This window comes from Micromys minutus (genome assembly GCF_963924665.1).
Source record: "Micromys minutus genome assembly, chromosome: 1".
Lineage (NCBI taxonomy): Eukaryota > Metazoa > Chordata > Mammalia > Rodentia > Muridae > Micromys > Micromys minutus.
Window position 1 is genome coordinate 222,297,998 of NC_137969.1, and position 27,493 is coordinate 222,325,490.

The following is a 27,493-nucleotide window of genomic DNA, read 5'->3' on the forward strand; positions in this document are numbered from 1 at the left end:
TTTGCAAGAATTTTGTTGAGTAGTTTTGCATCAATGTTCATGAGGGAAATTGGTCTAAAGTTCTCTTTCTTGTAGGGTCTTTGTGTAGTTTAGGTATGAAAGTAATTGTGACTTCAAAGAATGAGTTGGGTAGTGTTCCTTCTGTTTTTATTTTGTGGAATGGTTTGGAGAGTATTGGTATTAGGTCATCAATAAATGTCTGATAGAATTCTGCACTGAATCCATCTAGTCCTGGTTTTTTGTGCTTGGGAGGCTTTTGATGACTGCTTTTATTTCTTTAGGAGTTATGGGGCTGTTTAGATGGTTTATCTGACCCTGATTTAACTTTGGTAGCTGGTATCTGTCTAGAAAGTCATCCGTTTCCTCTAGATTTTCCATTTTTGTTGAGCATAGGCTTTTGTAGTAGGATCTGATTTTTTGAATTTCCTCAGTTTCTGTTGTTATGTCTCCCCTGTCATTTCTGATTTTGTTAATTTGAATACTTTCTCTGTTCCCTCTAGTTAGTCTGGTTAAGGGTTTATCGATCTTGTTGATTTTTCTCAAAGAACCAGCTCCTGGTTTTGTTGATTCTTTGTATAGTTCTTTTTGTTTCTATGAGGTTGATTTCAGCTCTGAGTTTGATTATTTCCTGCTGTCTGCTCCTCTTGGGTGTATCTGCTTCTTTTTTTTTTTTTTTTTTTTTTTTTTTTCTTTCTAGAGCTTTCAGCTGTGCTGTGAAGCTGTTAGTGTCTTCTCTCTCCAGTTTCTTTTTGGAGGCACTCAGAGCTATGAGTTTTCCTCTTAGTACTACTTCCATTGCATCCCATAAGTTTGGCTATGTTGTACCTTCATTTTCATTAAATTCTAAAAAATCCTTAATTTCAATCCTTGTTTCTTTTTTGATCAAGTTATCATTGAGCAGAGCATTGTTCAGCTTCCATGTGTATGTGGGCTTTTTGTTATTTTTGTTATTATTAAACCCCAGCCTAAGTTCATGGTGATCTGATAGAATGCATGGGAATATTTTAATCTTTTATCTGTTGAGGCCTGTTTTGTTACCAACTGTATGGTCAATTTTGGAGAGGTGCTGAGAAAAAGGTATATTCTTTTGTATATATCTGAGAGTTTTCCAAGACTTCTGTAACTCAGATCTATTAAATACCATTGTGTGCAGGAAAAAATTTACTTGTTTTATGCCCAGCATATACTTTTTTTTTCAGAATGTTTCATATACATTTGAACAAAAGACACAATAAATATGTTAGGTCAGTTTTGTCTGAAGCATAGTCCAAGTCCATGTTTTGTTTTTAAGATATGTGTGGGTTCCCATGGAATCCAGAAGAATGTGTTAGGTTCCTTGTAGCTGGAGTTACAGGCTGTTGTGAGTCACTCAGTGTGGGTATAGGAGCTATGCTCAGGTCCTACAAAGGAACAGTGCTTTTAACGGCAGAGTCTTCTTTCCAGTCCTCTGGTTTTCTTCTTCCTTTGTTAATTGATTTTTCTATCTAGAACTTTCCAGTGTTGAATGAGGCATAAAGTTTGCAGGAATTCTTGTATTGTGACTATCTGCCTCTGATCTTTGACACTTACTTTGTACATTTCATTGATTTAATATTTATAATTCGTAATAATAATTACTTAGTTGGATTTTGTTGAGACCTGGCTATGTAGCCCAGACTAGCCTTGAATTCATATTGTAGGTACATGCCAGCATCGTAATTGTTGTAACCTCTTGAGAATTAACATTTTATGTTGAACTGTTTCTCTTGCAGTCTTCGCAGAGAGAAGTATAGGTGCTGCTGCTTTGTTGGTCCCTTTGCTTACCTTTTGACATCCCTTCACTCCCTGTGCAGTGAAGATGTGTAGTGACTATACCCACTCTGTGAATCTGCTGTTGATGACGTGAGCAAGCATTTTCCTAGTACCAAATTGTTAGGTTATTTTTCAGTGTTTTACTATTATAAATAATGATACCAAGTATGTCTAAAATACTACATTATTTCCTCAAGCTGGGTTTTCAGACTTTGAACTATTTCTGTTAAAGGATATGAACATTTTACAGCATTGATCCAGTCCCACACATGACATTTTTATGCTGAGCAATCATTATTGTACAGATAGCAATATCTCCTTTACTGTGCAAATAGTAACCTGAATTTCTGTTTTCCTCAGCACCTCTAACCCCTCCCTAGTGGTCTAGGCAGCAGTTTTGTCTGTGTTCTACTATAAAATCAGTGGCAACACTTTATGCATATTTTTCCTCTTTGAAAATCCTTTCATTTTAGTTTCCCAATTCATTGCTAATTTATTAATCAGAAATTTAACTGCCATCTCTCCTCATTCTTTTACTTAAACATTGTCCATTCTGAGTTAGCTCTCCTTAGATCTCTTGTGATAGGTTTTGCTATGTATTCAAATAATAAAACTTTTACTATTTTTCTTTATAACCATTCACTTATCCTGCACCAGGTATATCATGTCCAAAGTAATATTGTAAGAATGTTCTACTTTAAGAGGGGCTAGATGAAAAATTATATTTAAATGGTGTACAAGCTTCACACAATAGGAACTTCTGGGTAGTTTGTCTGAAGAGGGTGTCCAGATGAGCATTGCCTGTCTAGCTGTCTGTGCAAGTGTGCAGTTAATCCTCTGTCACTCAGCATCACACTTCATGTTTCTTTAGGCGGAGATGGAGTCCATCCATGGGGTCTTGGCACTAGCTTCCCAGGAGCTGTGGCAGCCATTGCTGAGATACCATCGGTACCTCTCTTAAGTAATTTACATTAAAGAATTTAAAGTCACAGAATCACTGGCAGCCAAAGAGCTAAGAACTGGATAGTGTGGTGAGACAATTTAAAATCATCCCAGATAATATGTTTACATATTTAGTTTGTTCATTATTAAGCATTCTAAATCAGCTTTTTCTGACATTAGGTTCTTTGCAATTAATAGAAGAAAAGTTTTCTGACATTTTATATAGTGTAGATGTTCTCTGAAATGAAAACTAGCAATGAGTGGTTTTTATTTTTTTACCTGTTTTTTAAATTACTTTATTTATTTTCATTCCAACCATCCCCCTCCTTCCCAGTCCTCTCTCCCACCATTTCTCATCCCATTTCTCCTCCCCCTTACCTCTGAGAGGGTGCCCCCCCCCACACACACACAACAAGCATTCCCCTTCCCTGAGGTATCAAGTCTCTTAAGGATTAGGCTCATCTTCTCCCACTGAGGCCAGACCATGCAGTCTTCTGCTATGTATGTGCAGGGAGCCTTGGACCAGCCCGTGTGTGCTGCCTGGTTAGTGGCTCAGTCTTTGGGTGTTCCCTGTGATCAGGTTAGTTGAGACTGCTGGTCTTCCTTTGGGGTCACTCTCCCCTCCAGTTTCTTCCATCCTTCCTCTAATTCAACTACAGTGGTCCCTGACTTAAATAAATCACCTGCTGGTAAGACCTCTCAGAGGACAGCCATGCTAGGCTCCTGTATGTAAGTACATCACAGCATCACTAATAGTATCAGGCCTTGGTGCATCCCCATGAAAAGGATCCCAAGTTGGGCTGGTCACTGGACTACCTTCCCTTCAGTCTTTTCTCCATTTTGTCCCTGTAGTTCTTTTAGATGGGAACAATTCTGGGTCATAAATTTTGACTGTGGTAACCCCATCCACTTGAGGCCCTGTCTGTCTACTCTGAGTTCCCTCTTAGCAGTTTGGCTAAGGTCACCCCCATTGAGTCCTGAGAATGCCTCACTTCCTAGGTCTCTGGTTCTGTCTAGAGTGTCCCACCATGTCCCACCCCCAGAGGCTGCTTATTTCCATTTATTCTCCTGGTGCTCTGGGCTTCTCTACTGCCCCCCCCACACACACACCTCATCCCTTTTCCCTTTTCCTCTTCCCTTACCCCTCCTCTCTCCCACTCAGATCTGTCCCTCCCTTTGCCTCCTGTGGTTGTTTTGTTTCCCCTTCTAAGTGGGATCAAAACATCCTCACTTGGGCCTTCCTGTTTGTTAAACTTCAGTATTAGTTTACAGCTGCAATCTTAGTCTTTTGTGGGTGGTATAAAGTTAAGTTTTTTTAAGATAGTAAAAGGTAGTTATTATCATTATTGGTCTCTGAAACCTCAGTTTAAAAGAAGTCCTCTGCTTATGCAGTTGGAGGCAAAACCCAAGAAGTCTATTTTTATAGAAGCTTCCACTCTTGTTCCATTATTCGCTTTATTTTTGTTTTCTCCTACTCTCTTTCCTGAACCTGTCTTTCACATACATAGAAAAGGATCTCCAGCTCCTGCTGGTCTCTTCTATAGCAGGACCTTTTAGTTAGGAGAGCACTGGCTGTTGGTGTCAGTTCTTGCTAAAGGGGCCACTTTATTAGATTCACTGAGTTTCCATATGTGCTAATGATATTAGCTTTACTCAAGGGTAAACCCACAGCAGGATTGCTGATTCCTGTTCCTACTACTCTTAAGCATTTGCAGGTTCGTTTGTTACTGTGTTTGTGACTTGGGCATGTAACTTGATCATACTACAAATATTTCAGATTTCCTTTCTAGAACAAATGTGACATTTTCTTTACCTCACTGATGTTGAGCTGAGAAAGGCAAAACACTAAAACCAATCAGTCAATCAATCAATCAATCAAAGGGCCTACTAGGCATGAGCACTACATACAGCAGTACAAAGCATGTTCTGAGTTTTTGCCTGTACTGCCATTTTATCAGAGGCAAAGACGGAAGCTCCTTAGTGGGCATGAAATGATAATAAAATTTAAGCAGCTGTCTGGGGATTGAGGTAGAGCCCTGAACAGAGGTAGACTCATACAGTCCTAGCATTGTGTGGATGGCCAGGTCCTATTATGTGAGGAAAACTTAAGACATGAGTACTGTTTAGTGCCAGAATATAAACTGACTCTTAATGTTTTCAGAGTCTGTAAGGAAGAAGCATTATTATCTCGGGATAATACTCTTTTATCCTTTCACTGTGTTCCTGATTCCCTTGTAGGTATTGAGAGTGCTCAAGTGAACCCTGCAGATGAATGCTTATGTTTAATGTAGCTGAGATTCCAGTTAGGGATGATAGAAGCAGGAGAGGATGCAAGCAAAGAGTAAATAATACCACACAACAAGATGAGCTATGGCCAAAACCAGTGCAGGCAGAGAGATTGGGAATTTCAGATTCAAATCCTCACTGATAAGGTGATTATGAGTGTAGATTTGGAGAACTGTAAGGGTTAAAAGTAGAAATGAATGCTTATTACAGGTAATTTTTGTTGAACCTTTCCTATATGTAAGGTATACTTGTAAGCACTCTGTGTGTTAAATCTTCATGAAATTATATAAAGGATGTATGAATTTTACTCCCTTTTTTGGAAGATGCCCAAGACTTCATTCATAGTCTAAAGATTTACACACCAAGACAATGATTTCTGATTCAGAGCAGAATTGTTTGAATAGGTATATACTTTTTCAATACAACCAGTTTTTGGCATTTTTAAGAACATATCTTAGATAAGACTACCAACATATTACTTAGCAGACATCCATCCACAAGGAGCTTGCTTTCAAAAATTCAATAGAATGGGTTTTCTATTGCTGGTATGTCTAAGAAAAATAGATGGATCCTCAAAAAGAATGGAAATTGAAGACTATTGGTTGTCACAAAGATTCTAACTATTAATTATTAAATTATTTGTAAAGTTAATGAAGACATATGTTTACTCAAATCTGGTCTTTCACAATTACACACTAAAACTTTAATGAAAGTCATGGTGTATTTTTAAAACTGCTCCATTTAAATACAAAAAAAGCTCAAATAAACTCTTAGAAGAGTACTCATTACAAAGAGATTAAGGAAAAAAGAATAAGAATTCTTCATGCTCTGTCATGAATTATTAAAGCTCATAGTGGTGTATGTGTGTGTTTAAGACAATATACCCAGAATATGTCTTTTGAAACATGGTTCCACTGTGTACCCAGGCGAGCTCACAGTCCTCCTGCTTAGTCAGCTGAATATCTTTGTTATAGAAATATACCATCACACCTGGCTTCAGTAACATTTAATTTGCAGGATATTCTGAATTACTTTCTTTTCTATTGTTCACTTGAAAGTTGCTTCAACTACTCTATTAAATATTATCAAGTTCTCACTGTTAAAGAGCGATCTTTTGATTAAAGAAGTGGTTTCCTCAGATGCAGACACCTGTAGTGAAACAGTAGACAGAGTCTTATGGAAGAATTAGGAGGACTGCGGCTCCCAAAAGGGATGGGAACTCCATGAAAAACCAACAGAATCAGCTAACCTGGACCCTTGGGGCTCTCAGAGACTGAACTACCAACCACACATGAGCTGGACCTAGGCCTCCCCACACATATGTAGTACATGTGTAGCTTGGCCTTCACGTGGGTCCTGAACAACTAGAGCAGGGGCTGTCCCAAAAGCTGTTGCCTGTATGTGGGATTATGTTCTTCTAGCTGGGCTGCCTTGTCTTGGCCTCGGTGGGAGAGAAAGCTCCTAGCCTCACAGAGACCTGATGTGCCTGGGTGGAGGGGTACTCAGGGAGGCCCTCACCCACTCAGAGGAGAAGTGATTAGGAGCAAAGGCTTGTGAGGGTGGGTAACCAGGAGGGGGCATTGAGAGAGAAATAAAGTGAATAAGTAAATTTAAAAATAAAAAATAAGTGGTCTATAGAATAATGTAGGTTTAGTCATCAAATTTCTTTCTTATTTTAGGTACTCCAATTATGAATTTATTAGTGATAACTCTATTTCCTGGTCAGCTGGACTACACAATCGGTACACAGAAAATTCACTTCGGGGTGTGATCCTGGATATACACTTTCTCTCCCAGGCTGACTTCCTAGTGTGTACTTTTTCATCCCAGGTAAGTGGTAGCATATTTTAATGGCCAGTACTCACTTTTGAGTTGAGCAGGAAAATTATTTGTATGCCTGTGTTTTTAGTGTCAGCATGACTCAGACATACTTTCCCTTTATGCTTAGTATTTATATATTTTGTAAAGTAGTGAAGAGATCTCATAGAAAAGTTTGAGTACATTGAATATTTAGTTGTTTGCACCAATGATTAAAATATATCTTTATTGTTACCAATTAGTGAAGTTATTTAAAGTACTTGGTTATTAATATCATTTAACAGAAACAGAAAGGAATTGAGTTTCCTTTGTACATTTGGGATTCTGCAAACAGCTAATATGTAACCAGACTCTATCCATCTCAGCTCATCACTGATACTATGAGACAAGTTCCCAGCTGTTTTGCCTCACTTGCTGGCTTTATAGTGAAAGCAGTAAATACAAGCCTTTTACAAGTCTTAGCACATTTTTGTGAAGCAAAAAGGTATATACTAAATTTAAATACTTCAAGTTTAAAAATGTAAAAACTGCAGTATCACAGTAGCTCCTTGAGTTTGATTGTTGCATATAGGTGATGGGTTTGGTGTGTGTGTGTGTTTATGAGGTATCTAGTCAGTCTCCTGTGCCCTGTGGAGGCACTACAGTATCTACTGTGAACGTTATTCTTTCCCCATTTGTCCTCCTTATCACTGGTTAGGTTGTTTAACCAGCCATTGAGAGACTATGCTCAAAGTAATATTGTGTGCTAAGAGGACTTGAAGGGAGTTTGAAGATACAGGTTTGGCTCTTTTCAGAATCAAAATATAACTAGAGGACAGTTAATTACAAATAGGTGTAAAATAAGTGTGCTTAAATGCTGAGACATTACATCAAGAAAATACATAAAAGAGAACAGTTTGCACAGGAGTATGTTTCAGGAAGAATAAAGAAATGCCCCTCATTTTTTACAGTATGTTCATCGGTGTGCCTCATCACAGCAGGATGTCAGTAGGATTTTCAGAAGGTGCTTATCTATGCACAGGCTAGTTTTCTTCATCACGAAATAAGAATATAACTCACTGTATAAAAACAGCTACATGAAACAGGAGTCACAAAGAAGGGATTCTAATCTCAACATAAAATCTCCTTGGCCTTAAAATTTCCTTGAGGGTATCTCATGGTGATATTTTACTGGAATGAGGGTCCTGTCTTCAAAAAGTACAGTTTCTTTTCTCATAGCAGGATGTCAGATGTATATCTCCTTGACCCCACTCCTGTTTTTCAGAACCTAGCTAGCTGCTCATATAGGCTAAGCAGGTTATACTAGGAGTGTGTGTGTGTGTGTGTGTGTGTGTGTGTGTGTGTGTGTGTGTGTACAAACATATACTACACACACACACACACACACATATACACGTACAGATACACATGCATGTGATAAAAATTAGTGAATAAAGAGGAAGTGAATTTGAAATAGAGCAAGGAGAAGAGCATGTGGGAGAACTAGGAAAAGAAAAAGGAAGAAAGAAATGATGTGATTATATTATAATCTTAAAAAATAAAAGGAAAAATTTAATAGAGTAATTTTCAGGCCAGTGAGATAGCTCAGTAGTTAAATGTATTTGCTGTGCTTGTTGCTAAACCTGACTTGAGATGAAAAGGTAAAAGTTCAATCAAGAACCATGCATGCATTCATTCATAAATGCAATTATTTCTTTAAAAAGTCACTTTTCCTGTATCACTGCCTCCCCTGTTGACAATTTTAGACCTGTATCAAGTCTGTTCCTCTAGTCCAGAGGGATTTTTTTTTAATCTAAGCACTGCTTGCTGGTAATATTTGTTATGAGAAACTATACTATGTATTTAGGATATTAGCAAATTCTTAGGAGTACCCTCAACACAAGTTGTAAAAAAACAAAAACATCCCTGGGCATTGCCAAGTGCCCCTAGCATAGTTGTCTTGGTTGAGAAGCATTGTTCTAATAGTAAGTTCCAAAATTAAATAAAAATGTGCATGTCTCATTTACAGGGATGTACCCCAGTGAGTTTGTTTTCTCCTGGCCTTGCTTAAGAATCCTTTTATGCTATTCTAGGATGGAAACGAATCACTTTTTTATTTTTTCTTTTAAATATGTGCTTCAGAATTTTTGAACAGCCAAGATTTTCTAAAGAAGGCCTAGTCCAGATCACAAATAGTTTTAAATTCCAGGCTCTGCATGGCAGAGATGGAGGGCAGTCAGCATAGGCTGTGAGTCCCTACCAGATAAATGTACTCTCCTGCTTCCCCAGTGTCTGTTAGTAATGCTAATTTATTTGTATAAGTGTTGGGCAAATAGCTTTTGAGATAAACAAAAATAAGGCTCTAGAGATGGCTCAGCAATTAAGAGCATTTGCTGCTCCTGCAGAGAACCCAGGTTTGTTTCCAGCAGTTATATGGTGGTTCACAACCTTTTGTAACTCTAGCTCAAGGAACCAGCACCTTCTCCTGACACAGACTCTAGGCACACATGTAGTGCACATACATACATGAAAACAAAATAGTCATAAACATCAAATAAAATAATACATATTTCTAAGTTTGAAAGTACTATATTTTCCAATGAGAAATTTATACTCTTTAAAATAAGAATAATTGGTTTTATAACTAGTTTTGATCTAGAAGTCAGTACCACCATCACCTCATGATAATAGAACTTTGCCTAGGACAAAGGAAAATGGCACAGTACTTTGCTTTTGTTTTGTGTGTAATATCAATCAGTGGAGTGAATTCTGACCTTGTATCCAGAGAAACAGAGAGACGGGTTGTGAGAAGAATTTTTTTTTTTTTTAGATCTCTAAAAACTATTGATAAAATTCACCCAAAGTAAATTTGTTTGTTTGTTTTCAAGACAAGGTTTCTCTGTGTAGCCCTGATTGTCCTGGAACTCTCTTGTAGACCAGGCTGGCCATGGACTTAGAGGTCTGCCTGCTTCTGCCTCCCAAGTGCTGAGATTAAAGGTATGTGCCACCATCTCCTGTCTCACACAAAATGATTTTCAGCCATTAATGCCAAAGAAAATTTGAAACAATGTTTTATAACCCAAAATAGTCTTGAATAACTCAAATATTTTATATTAAAGTTCAGAATAGAAGTTTTTGTAAAGGTACTTTTTTTTTCCCCGCCTGACGTAACTGTAGCTTCTGAGGTTTACTGACTCTGTGTGCTAACCTAGGCCTAGTCCTGGAACCTTAGCCTCTGTACAATATTTCTTAGGCCTAGAATGTTTTCAGGTTCTGAGACTTGCTGCTGAATAAGCTATTCTCTCTTGTTCTTTTTGATCTCTGGCTGGCTGATTCAACTTAGCTGTTTCCCTCTAAGCTGACTGAATCAATCTCTCTCAGCCTCTTCTGAATTTCTCTTCTTGGCCTCATACTAACTTTGGCAATATAGTCTAATCTTCTAGCCACGGCACATTCTCTGGCTCATTCTCTCTTTACCTGCATCTAGCTTGTCCTCTCTCTGCAACTGTCCCTCTTTAACTGTCCTGGTAGAACTGCCTCCTACTTCCCTTTTCTCTCTGGATTGCTCTCTCTTCAGCAGCCTCTCTCTCTCTCTCTCTCTCTCTCTCTCTCTCTCTCTCTCTCTCTCTCTCTCTCTCTCTCTCTTCCTGTTCTTGTGAGAGTTGAGCATATCCTATTTTGTCAAATTTTTCTCTGGTTCGTCACTTTGTCTGCCATTCAATTAGACATCACTTTCAAACATGTTACTTAGTGCATAAGTTACTAAAGCCTTGCTTCATGTGGAATTGTACTCAGCAATAGTAATGTATTAAACACATTAGCTGCTGATATGTAAATAGTTATCTGAACATCATTGCCTATTCTAGAGAATTTTCAGTGTTGGTTTTAACAGCTTTCCCATGGCTACATTTCAAACTATATAACCTCAAATTTTAAAAGAGGCATTAAACGTGATTCAAGACCTCCATTACCTCTGCTTTCGGTCATGATAAGTCTTCAGGGCCCACACGGTCACTGAGGGGACAGGTACAACAGTTCTTCACAATAAAAAAGAATTGGTAACTTCAGCATATTAATACCAGTGAAGCACATGGGTCCCCTTTTACTTAGCTTATTGAAAGAGGGTATTGCTTTATAGTGTGATTGTCTAAGTTAAATTTTCTGTTGCTATAATTAGACACCATGTGCAAAATCAACTTGGGGAAGAAAGGATTTATGTCACTTCCAAGTCACATACCATTCCTGAGAGAGTTCATGGCAGGAACCTGGAAGCACAAACTGGAGCAGAGGCCATGGAGAAGTTGTGCTCGCTTCTGTGCTCCCACTGGCTTGTTCCTCCTGCTTTCCTATGCCATTCAGGACTAGAGGTAGCAATGCCCCTGGTGAGCTGGATCATACCCTGCAGACCAATCTTAAGGGGCAATTAATCTCAGTTAAGATTTCTTCTTCCTAGTTATGTCTAGATTTATATCAAGAGGACAAAAACCAACCAGGCTGGTGACATTTCAGAAGTAAGTTCTTCTTTAGAAGAATGAGTGCTCAGGAGTATTCCTGAGGTTAATGCAAGTAAATCCTAGGCATGTTGACTCATGAGTGTCCTAGCAACCTTTTGGGTTTGTTGTTGTTTTGGTTTGAAGTGCTAGGAGTTGAATCCAGGACCTCATGGTAATCAAGCACTCTACCTCTAAGCTATTTTACCAGCCAAGACATGGCATCTTAATTAATATTCTTCATAAGGTTTTAGATACATTTTCTACCCCTCTAATATCAGTTTCTGTTATTCTAGATTTTATATTGGAATTTTTAAAAAGATTGATAGAATTATCTCTTTTAAATAAAAAATTTTTACAAACCGGAAATACAACTCTACTCGGTACTTCTCTTACCATGTACACTTACTTACTCTTCCATATGCTTTCTTCAAAACTGTTTCCAAAGCCAAGTTTGCCCTAAATTGTTCAAATAGTAAGAACAGTATTTAATAGTTGCTATGAAAGAGTCAGTATTAGCATTTTCCAAAGATTATCAAGTGAGTTAACAAAGCTGTCAATCACATTTTAAATAGTTCCACCAAACAATCACCCTATTATTAGTGAGTAGAGAACACCATTCACAAACCATCTACCTGATCACTTACATTCTTATTTGCTAACTGAAGAAATTAGAGTAGCTCATTGGTAGATAAATGAAATATCAAAAAGATTTTCTGAAAAAACTTATTTATCAAATTGTAGAATTAATTTTTACTACTCTGGCTTATGAAAGCAATTGTAGATGTATAGAGATCTTAACATTAGGACTGGAGAGATGGCTCAGCAGTTAGGAGCCCTTGCTGTTCTTCCAGAGGACTCAAATTTCATTCCCAGCACCCACATAGTGGCTCACAAACATCTGTAACTCCAGTTCCAAGGGATCTAGTGCCTTCCTCTGGCCTCCACAACACCAAGCACACAGGTGGTACACAGATACACACGCAGGCCAACACCCAAACACATAAAATAAAATATTCTCTTAATAAACTTTTTATGATTTTGAAAATAAACTTAGTGAATCTTAAAAATAAAAAAGACTGAATGCTATTGAAGTTTACTTTGTTTAGTGAACAGCATTGCTCAACAATTTGAGTACCCCCCCCCCCCGTGGTACGTCCCTTTGTAACATTTATTAAAAAACATCTCATGATACTCTTTAATTTCAAATTACACAAAACATAACTGGCTACATTATACACCTTCAATCTGATTTTGGAAATCCCAGAGGACAAAATTAAGAATGACATTAACTTTTGGGGTAGGAATTTCCATTGATGTAGTTTGTGAAACAGTACTTAATGCTTGAGAGTAGCAAAGAGGAAAACATGGAATAAAAGACATGACCCCTGTCCCTATGTCCCGGCATAGACGACAAGAAGTCTGTCTTGAATCAGCCTGCATACCGCTCACCTTTGGTGCTGGATGCTGCACTGTGCAGCTTGTATCGAATTCATTTGAACATTCATACAGTGCAGCCAAAACTGTTTTGATCCTCTCATGGTATAGCAAACCTAAGTAATCTAAAGGAAAGGTGCACAGATCTCCCAGCATCACCCACTAAACTGAAAACAGCTTTCAAATCCTCATACTGAGAGAGCCTCTGACTAAGCCTTTAATTTGACAAAAACTAGTTCCCATCTGCTGTGAGAAAGGTCGGAAGTCCATCTACTCAGCATGATATTTCTCAGGGTTATATTCTGCCTAATGGATGCTTACCTTTTAAATACTTTTTTAAACCGTCATACTTGTGTTAAATCTTTTAGCAGAGTTTTTGCTGTTAATCACCACTTTATGCTTATAATAATATGCTTATAATAGAGTAGAAAGTGATGAAGTATTATTGTCACAGAATGAAATAAAACATTCTGTGTACAGCCATGTTATGTTTGCACACCATACACTCCTCAGTCATGCACAGTACCAACTCTAAGTTGAATATTGTCATCAGCTGCAAGCCTTCATTACCTACCACGTGATTTGAATTTGTAAATTCCAGAGGAGGCCTAATGTCATGGAATGAAAACATCAACACTGTAATGATCCTCCTAGCCCTTAGCCGTAAATTGCTCCAGCATGGAGATAAACACCCATTATTTATTCAGAATGTTGTGTATAGACCTTAACTTTTAAATATCACCCGTGGGCTTGAACATCCATTATGGAGGCACCACTTATTCAGCAGATAATTACTGAACACCTACTATGTTGCATCTGTAGTTCCAGTTGCTTATCCAAAAAACATGTGCTCTGAAGCACATACTCTAGAACCAGAAAGAATGCTAATTGTGGCTGTAGTGTTTGCCATCTGCTTTTATGTTTTTAAAGTAAAGTTACAAAATCTCCCCTATGGCTTAGTTCTTACAGGTTTGATCTGACAGTGAAAGGAGTTGGTAGGTGGGGCTTACCGTGAGGCTGCCTGGACCACACTCAGCTCTCGTTAAGCTCAGCTGCAATATTATGTCCATTCTTGTAAAGTGCCATACCTTCTGCATCTGAGAGATTGGAGGTACCCAAATCCAAATCCTCATTTGTCCAGAAATCGCTCTTGTATTGGCCCAGCTTGATATCTGAAATGTATTATTATTTGTTCCTTCTGTTTAAGAAAATACAGATGTACTCACAAGTGCTAATAAGTAATAACCACGTACCCCAAAACATAAACTAATTGTTAATATTTTCACAAAAGGAAACCAAAGCCAAAATTCCAGAGTTGTTCTTATGAGAGCAGTGTCTTAAGAGGTGAATAGAGAGAACCGTATCATAGCTGTCCTGAGAATAACCCAAATCTTGTGTTTCTAGCTAACAAATGCTGGAGAGAGGGAAGAGGAATCCTGGAGAGAAGCCTCAGGTTTTCCCGGGGCTGCCTCAGCTCTCAGGTTGTGTCTTTCTGATGCAACAGAATGAACATAGAGCATAAGATTTGTAAGACATTTTATGTCAAAAAGTATGTATGACAGTTGCAGGTATTTGTGGGCTGCCTGAGTTCAAACTTGAATCTGCCAGTTACTAATAGTGTAAGAGGGGCAAATGGTTTTAGTTCCCTTTGACGTCTGTAAGAAGGATGATAGACTCATGGGGATACTGAGAAGATTATGTCAGGTAATGCCTTACATCAGTATTTGACAACAAAAGATGTCTACAGAGTTTTGAGAATGTAATCTTATGAGACCACCATTGTGTATTTGGTCTGTCATTGATGATTCTTGTTTCTTTCCAGAATTCCAAGTTAATTTTGATTCTGTGTAAACTTTTGGCTGAATTTGAAGGTTAAAAGTTCTAAGTTGTTTTTATTCTCATTTTATTATGACATTTGTTTCTACCCTTGATTCTAACTGTATCATTGAAGCCCCAAGATTAACTTAGCTTGTTGACAGTATTAGCTTGAAAATGATCTGCCTAATTCCAGCATTAAAAATAGAAATAGGGCCAGAAGGTGGTGGCGCTTACCTTTAATATCAGTACTTGGGAGGTAGAGATGGGTGGGTCTCTGGGAATTTGAGGCCAGGCTGGTTTACAGAAGGAGTTGTAGGGCAGCCAGAGCTACACAGGGTTAGAGAGAGAGAGAGAGAGAGAGAGAGAGAGAGAGAGAGAGAGAGAGGGAGGGAGGGAGGGAGGGAGGGAGGGAGGGAGGGAGGGAGGGAGGGAGGGAGAGAATTGATTTTTTTGTTGTTGTTGTCAATAGTTAAAATAATGACTTTGTTTTTTTAATTCCTGGGGGGGGGGTCATCTAACTTTAGTTTCATTTGTCAGTTACATCTAGCATTTGTGAACTGTTCAAGTTCCTAAAATTCAGATTCTCTGGGAAGTTGAGGTAAAGGTTAACCTGGTCATTTTATTTGGTCATAAATGTTAGAAGCTTAGCATCTTAGAATAAGCTCAGAGTAGAGGGCTTGCTTTTGCACAAGGCCCTAGAATCAGTGCCCAGCATCACTGAGAGAGAAAAAGAACATCTTCATTCAGTTTTTGATCTCCACAGATGTCTCAGTTTAGAAACATCTGCTGGGCCAGTCTAAAGTGCCATTAGCAGATTAACAGCTATTAATAGTAGTTTCATTTTTAAGTAGATGCAAAATGCTGGCATCAGGACAATGAAAATTCATTAAATGAGACAAGCAAACTAGAGCTTTAGAGAAATCTGACCTGCATTGAGTTCCCAGTCAGAGTATAAAACAGAAAAGTGTTCTGAGCAAAGTGATCATTCTCTCCTGTTATCACCTAACTTGGGAAGGGATCTGAAACCTCTTTTACTTTCTAGTGAATCTATTAGTTGCCAGAGTGTTGCCCTTTGGTAGCTATAGCTTTATCACCAAGCAAATTAAATTCAGGAAGTGCAGTTCAGGATATGGGATTTTACCTACTAGAGAGGACATTCTTTAACAGAAGAATCTTTTAAGTCATCTTAAAATAACACTAATTGGGTAGATACATCTTCCTTAAAGACCTGGCCAGCTTGTATCAGTACAGACGTGCTGTTATGTACACAACATACTTTAGAACTTTAGGTATAGCTCATACATTTAAACCCACTTGCTCGTTGATCATCAGTAAATATATAAATCTCTATTAAGAAGATTTCTAAGAAAACGTTATGGCTAAAAGTGGGTAAAGGGAGCTAAAGAGATGGCTCAGCTGTTTAGCACTTCCTGTGCTTATTGAAAGCCAGAGTTCACTCCCATGTGTGGCGGCTCACAGCCTCCTATAACTTCAACTCCAGGGACTCTGACAGCATTCTGGCCTCCATAAGCATCAAGCATACGCATGCTCATAAAGAGATGTGTACACATATACATAAGTAGAGATAAAAATTAAGTCTTTTCCCATTGCTTAATTTATTTTCTTTACATCCCAGTCACTGCCTCCCCATCACACAGGTTCCCCCCATACACGCTACCCTGTACTTCAAATCTCTGCAGGGCTGGACACTTCCTCTCCCACTGAGTCTAGACAAGGCAGCCCAGTTAAGGGAATGGGATCCACAGGCACACAGCAGATTTAGGGACAGCCCCTGCTCCAGTTGTTGAGAGACCCATATGAAGACCAACCTGTTCAGCCCATGTGTGCTTTCTGGTTGGTAGTTCAGTCTCTGAGAGGAGCTCCCAAGGAACCACAATAGTTGACTCTGTTGGTCTTCTATGGAGTTCCTGTCTCTTCCAGGTCTTTCGGTCCTTCCCTCAACTCTTTCATAAGACTTGCAAAGGTTTGTCCAATGTTTGGCTGTGGGTCTCCATATCTGTTTCAGTCAGCTGCTGGGTGGATCCTCTCAGAGGACAGTTATGCTAGGCTCCTGTCTGTAAGCGTAATAGAGTATTATTAATAGTGTCAGGGATTGGTTCCTGCCCATACGATGGGTCTCAAATTTGGCCAGTTAGTGGTTGGCCATCCCCTCGGTCTTGGCTCCATCTTTTCCCTGCATTTCTTATAGACAGGACACATTTTGGGTCAAAAGTTTTGCGGATGGGTGAGTTAGTGTCCTTATCCCTCCACTGGGGAGTCCTGCCTGGCTACAATAAGTGGCCACTTCAGGTTCCATGTCTCCACTGATAGGAGTCTCAGCTGCAGTCACCCAAAACTTAAGTATTAATTTAACTTAAAAAGAAAAAGAAGGGATGTGGGGATGAGAACATTTGTGTTATTTGAGGTGCTGATCCTAAACCATAAATTCTAAAGATAAAAACTTTATCTAACTCATTTTATGTCACTAGTTCTCAGTTTGGAAGACCTTGTAGCTCTTCATAATGCTTATTAAAATTGATTTGTATTCTTAAATTACAGTATACTATATATTTATAACTTACCCTCCACTCTTGTGTGTGTGTGTGTGTGTGTGTGTGTGTGTGTGTGTTCAGAAATGAAAAATAACTGTCTTCTCAGCTCTCTCTGCCTTGGAACCCATCTTTGGTTAAAGATTGCTGAGCAGTGGGGTGTTTACACTGTGTACCAACATGCTTGTGTTCCTCTTTTCCAAGGTCTGTCGGGTCGCCTATGAAATCATGCAAACCCTGCACCCTGATGCCTCTGCGAACTTCCATTCTTTAGATGACATCTACTATTTTGGAGGCCAGAATGCCCACAATCAGATTGCCGTTTATCCTCACAAACCTCGAACTGAAGAGGAAATTCCAATGGAACCTGGAGATATCATTGGTGTGGCTGGAAACCATTGGGATGGTTATTCTAAAGGTGTCAACAGAAAACTTGGAAAAACAGGCTTATACCCCTCCTACAAAGTCCGAGAGAAGATAGAAACCGTCAAGTATCCCACATATCCTGAAGCTGAAAAATAGAGATAAAGTATAAGAGATTAACAACAGAACTCAGTTCAGACCATCTCGGCTAAGCAGAAGACCCAGACTAACACGTGGTTCATTGACAGACACGCTCCACACCAAGACCGAGTGGGACCCTCAGATGCTGCACTGGTGGAATGCCTCCTCATGAAGGGCTGCGGTGCCCACGCCCATGCACAGTACAATAATGTACTCACACATAACACGCAAATGGATTCTTTTCTACTTTGCCCCTTTAAATATTATGTCCCCATTAAACAAACACTGCCACGTTGTGTAATTTAAGTGACACAGACATTTTGTGTGAGACTTAAAACATGGTGCCTATATCTGAGAGACCTCCGTGACTTACCGAGAAGATGTGAACAGCTCCCTTCTCTGGGGAAGCTGGTAATGGTGTGGCCACTGAATTCACTCCAGTCAACAGATTCAGAATGAGAATGGATGTTTTCCTTTATATGGTTGTCTGGATTTTTTTAAAGTAATTTCATCAGTTCAATTTATCCACCTCATCATTAATAAATGAAGGATACATCAATAAAATAAAATGAAATATTCACTCTCCATTAGGAAGTTTTGTAAAACAATGCCATGAACAAATTCTTTAGTACTGAAATGTTTCTGGACATTCTCTTTGATAACAAAAATAAATTTTAAAAAGGAATTTTGTGAAGTTTCTAGAATTTTGTACCACTGGATTATACAGTTATAGGCTTTATAGAAGAAATGTGCTAAAAATGAGTTTATAGTTTGTAAAATTTGCTTTCTACTTTTGTCCTTTTTTTTCAACTTCTGATAGAGTAATAATATTTTAACCAGGAGAAGCATCAGCCCCTCTAATGCTAGTAACTGGCTTTAGTTGATATGTATTTTGAAGTTCTTAAGAACATGCTTTGGAGGTATGCAATCTCATACTTTGTATATTGTTGATTTGTTTTAATTGAATGAAATGCTCATTCTCTTGCTTTCAGAGAGGCCAATGCTGGCTCGACGCTGTAAAGCTAGCCACGGAGGTTTGGTGGCATCTCTTACTGGGGCATCTGTCACTTTTTGTGTTCCATCCAGGTACATGCCCTTCCTGTTGTGTCCTGCTTTTGATTTTGAGGACACAAGGAATGCGAGGGGTTAGAAACTGATTGCGTTCTGAAATATGTATCTCATATCATATAGAATCTTGTGCAGAGGGGATGGGGAACCAGAATGAGATACAAAATAAGCCTAGAATTCCTTCTCCTGAGTTTCCTTCTAGGAATCCGTGTTGGAATCCCTGCAGAAGAGTCAGGGACCTTCTCTCTAAACATTGTTTCTCTCCTTTCACGGGAAACACCCCTATTTGTACGAGGCCTGCCTAAAGGAGCATTTTATCATACATGTTTTTTTTTTTTAGTATTTATTTATTTTATTTATCTGAGTACACTGTTGCTGTCTTAGAAAAGGGCATCAGATCCCATTACAGATGGTTGTGAGCCACCATGTGGTTGCAGGGAATTGAGCTCAGGACCTCTGGAAGAGCAGTCAGTGCTCTTACATGCTGAACCATCTCTCCAGACCTCATTATACATGTTTTTTAAAAGACAGGGTCTCAGGTAATAGCCTAGCTGGCCTGGAACTTGCTATGTAGACCGAGCTAGCCTTGAACTCACAGGGATCTACTTGCCTCTGGCTCTGGAGTGCTGTGACTAAAGGTGTGCACACCACACCCAGCTTGCCTCCTAAATGAAAGATTTGATCCATGTAAGAGCCAGTATTAAGTATGGGCATGGTATTAAGTATTAAGTATGGGCATGGTATTAAGTATCAGGGATCCAGAAAGAAAGGCTTAGTGAACTCGGACCTTGATCATCTCAGGAAATAAAATTTTCCCACTAAATGTCCCTAAATCCTAACTTCCTCTCAAAGTCCACGCTTATGAAAGAACAAAATTTTTAACTCTAGGATTCATTTCATTGAGTTAAGCACAAATACAAATTCAACTGAGCAGACTGGGCATGAGTCATTTGCCAGCCCTCTTCTGACTTGTCATCAGAGCGTCAGTAACTGAATCTGATTTGTGCCTTTGCAGAACCAAAGGTAAGTCAGTGTTTTTTCATCCAGAACTGACCCAGTTCCAGAGGTCAAGAGAGAAGAAGAAGAAAGTCTGAAGAAAATAAGTATTCTCAAATGGATGCAGACATAATCTTGGGTATTTCTTTTTTCATCTTTGATTTCTAGTTCAGTTTCTTTCTAATTCATCCTCTCTGTTGGGATTTCCTCTTAGTTCACCAAAAGAATATTTTTTCTTTACTAAACTAAAGTTATAAAAATTACTTTAGCTCAGGCTGGGGATTTAGCTCAGTGTAGAACACTTCATACATTGAGTATTCGATTGGGTCCTAAGCTTTGGAAAGGTGTTTTTATTAGTTACTGTTTGGGGTGTGCTGTTTGGTTGGTTGGTTGGTTTTGGTTTTTTGGTTTGTTTGTTTGTTTGTGAGACAGGGTCTTACTGGGTTGCCCAGGTTGGCCTCAAACTCTCGATCCTACCTTAGCCTGCCAAGTGCTAAGATTACAGAGTTGTACCACGGTGTCTGTAGGTGTTTCATGTTACAGGTTCTGTTATATTCTGCAGTGTGCTGCTGCCTCTGCCACTGTTAGCAAGAACATAGTTTTGACTTCATTAAGCTCCACTTATAAACTATTTAGATAGCAGCTCAAATCTTAATTTGTTTTTTTTTACCTTTACCAGAGTTTGTCCTGCATTATATTTCAGGGCTTAGTTAAAAACAAACAACAAAAACAAAAACCTGGGAGAAAATTCCACACAGAATCTGAGGCACTACTGCTTTTGTGTAGCACCCTTTGTTTTGAGATTTCCCTCTCACTTTCCAAGTAGCTGAATTGCTGACTCCAGGGTCCTCTGTTTCTTTACCCAGAAAGACTGCAGTGTAGACATTCAACTTGTGCTTTTACCCTCCCTCCAGAAGTTTCCTGTGCATTTGAATATTCTTTTGTATTGTGTTGAAATCTTACAGTTAATCCATTAGAATACTTATGCATTAGTTGCATACCCCACCATACATACATCCAGGAGATAGAACTCTGATAGACTAAGATGAGAAAACATGACAGGGAGAAAGGATGACCTAGTCCTGTGACTGCCCCCGCTTAAACCTGTAGGCAAGGGGCTAAGCAGTACTGCTGACCATACCCTCTGAAGTTCTTCAGATGCTACGTCATAAAACAGTGTGTGCATGATGGGGATTCCCTTTCTGCCAGTGCCTTCTTGGAAACACTGACATTTCTTCACCATCTGGCACTTTTCTGTGAGCCTGGTACTTACATGGAAACCCTATAGCAGGGTTAGTTAGATGACACATTTTCAAAGGGTTTACCTAGAACCACATTAGTATCCCTGGACTATTAAATGTGGGTAACAGAATTCTATATATCAACGGCAAAGCAGTTAAAAGAGGTTGTATCTAGGCTTTCCCAATCCTTCACCCAAGTCTAATATGTTGACTTGGGTAGTGAAAAAGTTCAGGCCTATAGTGGAAAGGCTATAAACCCTAATGTAGGGTTTTCTTAGGATCCAAATAAATAAGGCCAGTTGCTTTCCTCTCTGAAAGTTTCCTCATGTCTGTTTAATCAGGCTTGTTTTCTAGATCACCATTAAATAAAGATCAAGAACAGCTCCAGTGGGCTGGAGAGATGGCTCAGCAGTTAAGAGCACTGACTGCACTTCCAGAGGTCCTGAGTTCAAATCTCAGCAACTACATGGTGGCTCAAAACCATCTGTCATGAGATCTGATGCCCTCTTCTGGTGTGTCTGAGGACAGCTACAATGTACTTACATATAATAAATTAATCTTTTTTTTAAATCCCCATTATTAAAAAAAAAAAAAAAAAACAGCTTCAGTGAGGGAGTAGAGGGTTAAGGAACAAAAAAGGAGTCCCATAAAAGCTCCTCCTAGAGTCATTGCATTATTCTTTAGAGAATACAATCTCTGTACAGTCAGTGAGTAGGAAAAATATAGGGCCCAAGTGGTGTCTTAAAGGGTCTCCTCTACTTTGTCAAGAGTAGAACTCTCACTCAGGAAGAAACACAGCTGTCCTCTTTCGCCCATAGTCCTCTGCCTGGTACCTCCCTTGTGTTACCAGGAGACTATACAGTAGGTTCAGTAGGTTTTTGCAGAATAGATACGATGATTAGATATTTGTGAATTTGCAAACTTGGTTCTAAACCTTATGCTAAAGACAAGCTCTGGGGAGGTTAAAATGAAAATTTATACTTACTGGTTCCTGACAGCATTTTCCCTTACATATATATAGAGGAGCTCTTCCAAGGCAGAAAAGAAGTAGAGTTTAAAAGTTCCCTTGATTTCAACTGTAACCAGTGCTGTCCATGCCTGAGGACTTGTTCTTTGTACAAATTGCAATCTTTGACTGTTGGCTGGCTGAGCTATTCAATGTACTACGTGCAACCCAGTTCAGTAGTCACTTGCTTGTTCTTTTTGTTCTCAATACTATCTTGATTTTGTATTTCTGCCACCTTTATGGAGGATGATCTCAGGAGAATGCTTTCCTTGTGCCAGTCCATTCCTCATGTCATTCATATGCCGATTTATTTTCTGAGACCACACGTTACATTGCCGGCATCTATACACTATAAACGCAATTATATAACTTTTGAGAGTTAAGGGTAAGGTAATTTGAGGATCCAAGACACGCTAAAGCTGCGCCTTCTGTATTCATGTCCATTTAAACTCAACATTCCCAAGAGTTTAGCAAATCAATATCGTTACCCTTGATGGGAATGTGGTATACAAAACTCTGTCAATCTAGACAGACCCTGTACCTTTTAAAAAGCAATCTGTTGAAGACTCTGGCCATGGGCCACTTGATGTTTAGGAAGAGTTAAGTCCTCCAGTTGACCTGCTGCCATTAAGAGCTTTGTTGTCAGTAACTGTTCTCAGTAACCGTTCCTCCCAATGGTACTGTCCTTAGAGACTATTGTTTCCTAGCTGCCTGTGTGGGTAGAGAAAAGGCCATTTACAAAAGCTTGTTGATTCATAACCCAGCTGCGTATGAGAGCATCTCTGGAGGAGGGAATGTACATACATCACTCGGTAGCCAGAGTACAAATATTTAAGACTGTGGGTGGGGTCAGCAGTTTGAGGAATGGTGAACAGGCTTTGTGTTCCTGGTTAGTATTTCCTAGAGGATGACAGCCACTAAGAATTTCTGGCCAAGTAAAGGAAGTAGGACAAAAGCAAAAAAGATTAGTGGTGGTGTTTCCTCTTCAGAGCACCTGTAAGTGCCATGTCCTCGGTCTCTAAGAGAAAGCCTATAGTGCTCACCATTGTCCCTAAATGGGGCTTCTGCTTTTAAATGTGAGCGTGCAAAACTTTTTCAGATTTTCATTTTCTTCATTTATACAATAAATTAGTCCTATTCAGAATTTGCAAAATTTTCAGTTGGATTTCACATGCCTAAATGAAGCAGTAATTGTTCAGTCAGCTGATGGTTATCCCAAAGGCCATGATGTGACCACATCTTTGTCTTTCTAGGCAAACAAGATCTGTGTATTGTGTATGATCTTCAGATTTTTAAAATGCAGGAAGTACATAAAACAGTAAAAAGACTGAGTAAAATGCAACTGTTCGGACTGTTTAACCTCTGAACTAGACTGAGAAAATTCTTTCCTAACTTGACTCCCTTCTGAGCTTTTCATTGTGTCTTCAGTTAAAACCAAAAACATTGGAAATTATTCACAGATGTACATCATAACTGGTGTTGGTAAGTTTAACAAAGGCAAGAATGAGAGTGTGTGTCTTTTGTTAAGGGTAAAGATCAAGTGGTTCAACATAAGATTGCTGTAGCTTCAGGTTTAGCTTCATATCCAACATATAAACAGGTTCAATCTAGGCTGTTCTCTTTCAAGAAATTCTTTTGTCAAATAATCAGAATTCTGTAAGTAATTGGCATGCAATGCCCACCTCTTGTTTTTATAAAGTTTTATTAGAATACAGCATGTACATTCTTTTATGCGGTGTCTACACCTCCTTTCCAACTGCGACAGTACAGCTGAGTAGTTGTGACAAAGATTGCCTGTATCAGCCATGAATCAGCACAAGCTATGCACATTGGAACTCATTGGAGCACCAATGATTCTTGCTGAGCACTGATTGCTAGAGCACTGATGATTCTCCCTGATCTCCTGCTCTGTGCCAGACATGCTTAGCATGCATTATCTCACGTGGTCTTCAGTCATCCCCACTCAATAGATAAGGGAAAAAGGGGTTGATGCTTATTCAGTCACTATGTTCCAGTGACTTGCATATTTATCTTAAAGTATTCTGTAGAGTATTCTAATTTTTCAGATGACATTTCCTCACAGAAATTAAGTATTTTTCACATGACAAAACATTCTGATATCTGTCATGAGACATGTGATGGGACTTGGGATATGTACATGGGATCATGAAATTATAAATATTTTATTGTGAATTTGATTAGAGTGATCAAGAAGGATAAATGTGGTAAGTCACCTCAAGACTGCTCCCACAACGGATACTAGGTATAAAAAAGCATTTTGTGACAAATAGCAAATACTCTATTCAAGAAGTCTCTATGAGAGTCATATGCTATTCAAATGTATTTCAGTCTTACGGTATATTGAATCATAAAATTGCTTTAACTATCATAAAAATTTACAGCCAACAGCATGTAATAGCACACCCTCAATCTATTCATGACTAGGAAGCTCTGGGCTAAATTACACGCAAGGCAAGTGTTTAATAGTTGCTAAGTGGAAGCAAGGCTTGCATCAAGCCTGCCTGACTCTGAAATTTGTTCTTGCAGCTTTGAAACAGCCTTGTCTTCCTTATCTACCAAAGAGTCAAATTGTTGTAGTCAAATTCCATTTGTGTGAGATATTTGATTTTTGAAAATGTGATCACCCAGACTCAGTATGTAGGTGAACATCTTTTTAACCATGTTTTAAAATTATTTCACCTCCTACCCCATTCTTCAAAATTTTTGGAACAGCATCTTAGCCTTCTCCCTATTTGCCTTAACAATCATCATAACAGAAACCAAATAGGTAGGAAGAAAATGTAAAGATTCTGAGTTGATAGCCTCAGGAAACATGCCTGGGCTCACCAGTCCTGCTTTCCCACATCGCCTACCTGTATCCACTGGAAACTGTGTCTCACTCCACTCCCAGCTCAGCCTGTGTTAGGGCTACATTATTAGAAGCTGTTTCTTTTCCAGTTCCTTGATGAAGAAAGAACTCTAGATATGATTCCATTCTCTTTAGCAAGATAGATCTCAGAGCAGAAACCGTTTCCTTACATGTAATTGTTGGTACAGGAATGATATATGTGCATTTGGCACACTGTTCCCATGTGAGGGTTCAGTTTTACCTAGTGATTGCTTGTCTCATCTTATGCCTCAACCCACGCTCCAGACTTTATAGTGAAGAGACTGAGAGGGTGGAAGACAGACCATGATTTATCCTGGCTTTCTCTGGCCAGCTGTGATGCTGGTGATATATAGCATGACATCTTGGGCAAGTTTAGTGACCCATTAAGCTGTCCTGCACTGCATTTAGAGAAAACTTGGAGCCAGCGGAGCTGTCAACACTTGGTTTCTTTTTTTATTAAGATTCTGCCTCTTAACCCTTAGAGACCACTTAACATTTCCACCTCCAAGAACAGACAGAGTTAAACCTGAGGTCAATGCTTAGTGGATACCCTTAGAGCTCTCTGAGCCAGGAAGGGCCTCTTGGTCTCTGAGAAGCCATTTCATTATCACGTTTCTCTGCTGACAGGCGAGCCCACGTGCCATAGTGCACAGAGCTCTCGAGCTAACATAGTTCTCAAAGCGGCTGTGCAAAGAAGAGCAAAGACACCCAGGTGTCTGGTAGGACAGGGAGGCCATGAAGGATGAAGCCCGTCAGTCATTATTGCCTGCTGTTCCAGGAGTGAGCACGACACATCATACACAAAGGGGAGGTAAAAGGCAACCTGTATGAACTGGTTCTCTACACCATGTGGATACCAGACTGAACTCAACACCTTTACCCCACTGAGTGATCACATTGCTTCAGTGATGTTTTTTTTTAAATCCACACTGAAAATCAAGATATTATCTGTCTGAATAAGAAGAAACTGCTGCTTTCTATTCTCATTATGATTTGGCCTTAATAAACTTTACTTTGTAAATTACTAAATCACTCACTTGGCTGTAGCTTAAAGACACAAACACACACACACATACACATACACACGTGTGTGTGTGTGTGTTTGAGTGAATGATTGTCACAAGGAAATGCATTGTGCTGAAATAACTGAAAATTTAGAAATACTGAGAGAGTGGGACAAATCCAACTAATCAGCATCCTTTTCCTAAGCCATAGCTACATTGTGTTTTAGGCCAGACCATGTGACTTAAGTTCTATGGTGAGTCATAGAAACCTCTAGCACGCCTAACCTTAGAAGATCCTCTTGGCCTTTTCTCCTTACTGCCTCTAGGCAGGATGGAGAAAATGTCATGAAGAACTCCAAACTCTTACATAGTGCTGGAGCCTAAGTGAATGTGCTGGGACCTCAGAATTTCTCCAAGGCATAGAACTGTCTCCTCCCCTCTAACGACAGATGCATAGTGGATGATAGCATGACTGAGAGATGAACTTTTAATGGCATTGCTGTTATTAAGTACAATGTTGAATTGCCCATAGTCTGCAAACCAGATTTAAGCATGTGTGCTTAAGAGCCATAGACCCTGGGTGGTTGACTTTTTAGGGACTCTAAAGCTTTAACTGCCCCTGAGTATGGCAATGTGATGGTAATGGAAGTAGCATCTCTTGAGTGGTCATTTTTGGCTGTGTCAGTTCATTCCAGCCTCACAAAACAACGAGGTGAAAACTCCTCTTCTTCCAGTGTTGACAAGGAGGAAACTGAGAAAATAAGTGGCTTGCCTAAGTTCAACTGTTATAAGCATGGAGCCCAAATTCAAAGCCAAGCCCCCTGTCTCCCATGCTGTCTCTTCTCCAGCCTCCAATGCTGGCTCAGTGTATCTGACTTCACCAGGAAGGCTGAGCCCTGGACCCCCACTCTGTGGAGGAGTACACTGGATAGGAAAAGCTCCGAAGTCTGTGTCCCTTGCCCACATAAAGTTTTATCTAGAGAGCAGAGTTAGTGAGGGTCCCTTGAGCATCAGGGCTTCATCAGCTGAATGACTCTTCCCATGTTTTCTTCTCTCACTGCTCAACCTTGGTCTGACCTGTATTTGGAACAATAGAAAATATTTATCATATGCTCCCCCTGTGCCTTCCACAACTACACCTCTAGTCAATCTATCCTTCCTGATGCCTCTTCCTGACTCCATCTCAAATCCTGAGTGTCTTAGGACAGGGAGTCACATTCTTCAAATGTTTTCTGGCTTTCTGACCCTACTTGCCTGCCGTGGGTACCAATTGCTCTCAACAGCCAGAGGCACTAAGGGGAGATTTTGCCAGTTCTCTACCTAGGTCAGGGCTTTCAAGCTGCATTCATGGAGATGTTTTAAGAGCTATCTGAGAAGATGGGTGGGTGGGGGATAAAGAGAACATTGTTTGTGTGGGAGTCTAAGCTCCTAACCATACTTCTATGATAAATCCCACTTAATCTTTTCTGTACAAGATGGCAGATAGAGAACTCTTCTAACCCTGAGAAAAAGGCAGAGAGCTTTTTCTTTGGAGCTACTTTAGTTCATGAACTTCCAAGCCCCTGCCATTCCTGTCTATGAGGACCAGAGGTAGTTAAAAAGTAGTAGTAATAGAACAACAAGAAAAACAACAAAAAGAACAAGAAGCAGCAGCCCAGCTGACTCTCCTGGCTT

At 39.4% G+C, this 27,493-nt stretch overlaps 1 protein-coding gene across 3 annotated transcripts in view; it reads left to right on the forward strand.

Moving 5' to 3' along the window:
• The window catches only part of FUT8 (fucosyltransferase 8), a 242,547-nt gene extending 224,294 nt beyond the window's left edge, over positions 1-18,253 (forward strand). For all 3 annotated transcript variants that reach the window (XM_080924792.1, XM_080924791.1, XM_080924793.1), the window contains 2 exons: positions 6,699-6,849; positions 17,315-18,253. In XM_080924792.1, coding sequence (XP_080780918.1) covers positions 6,699-6,849; positions 17,315-17,632 — 469 coding nt within the window. In that variant the 3' untranslated portion in view covers positions 17,633-18,253. The remainder of the gene's footprint in view (positions 1-6,698; positions 6,850-17,314) is intronic.
• Positions 18,254-27,493: the final 9,240 nt, after the last annotated feature.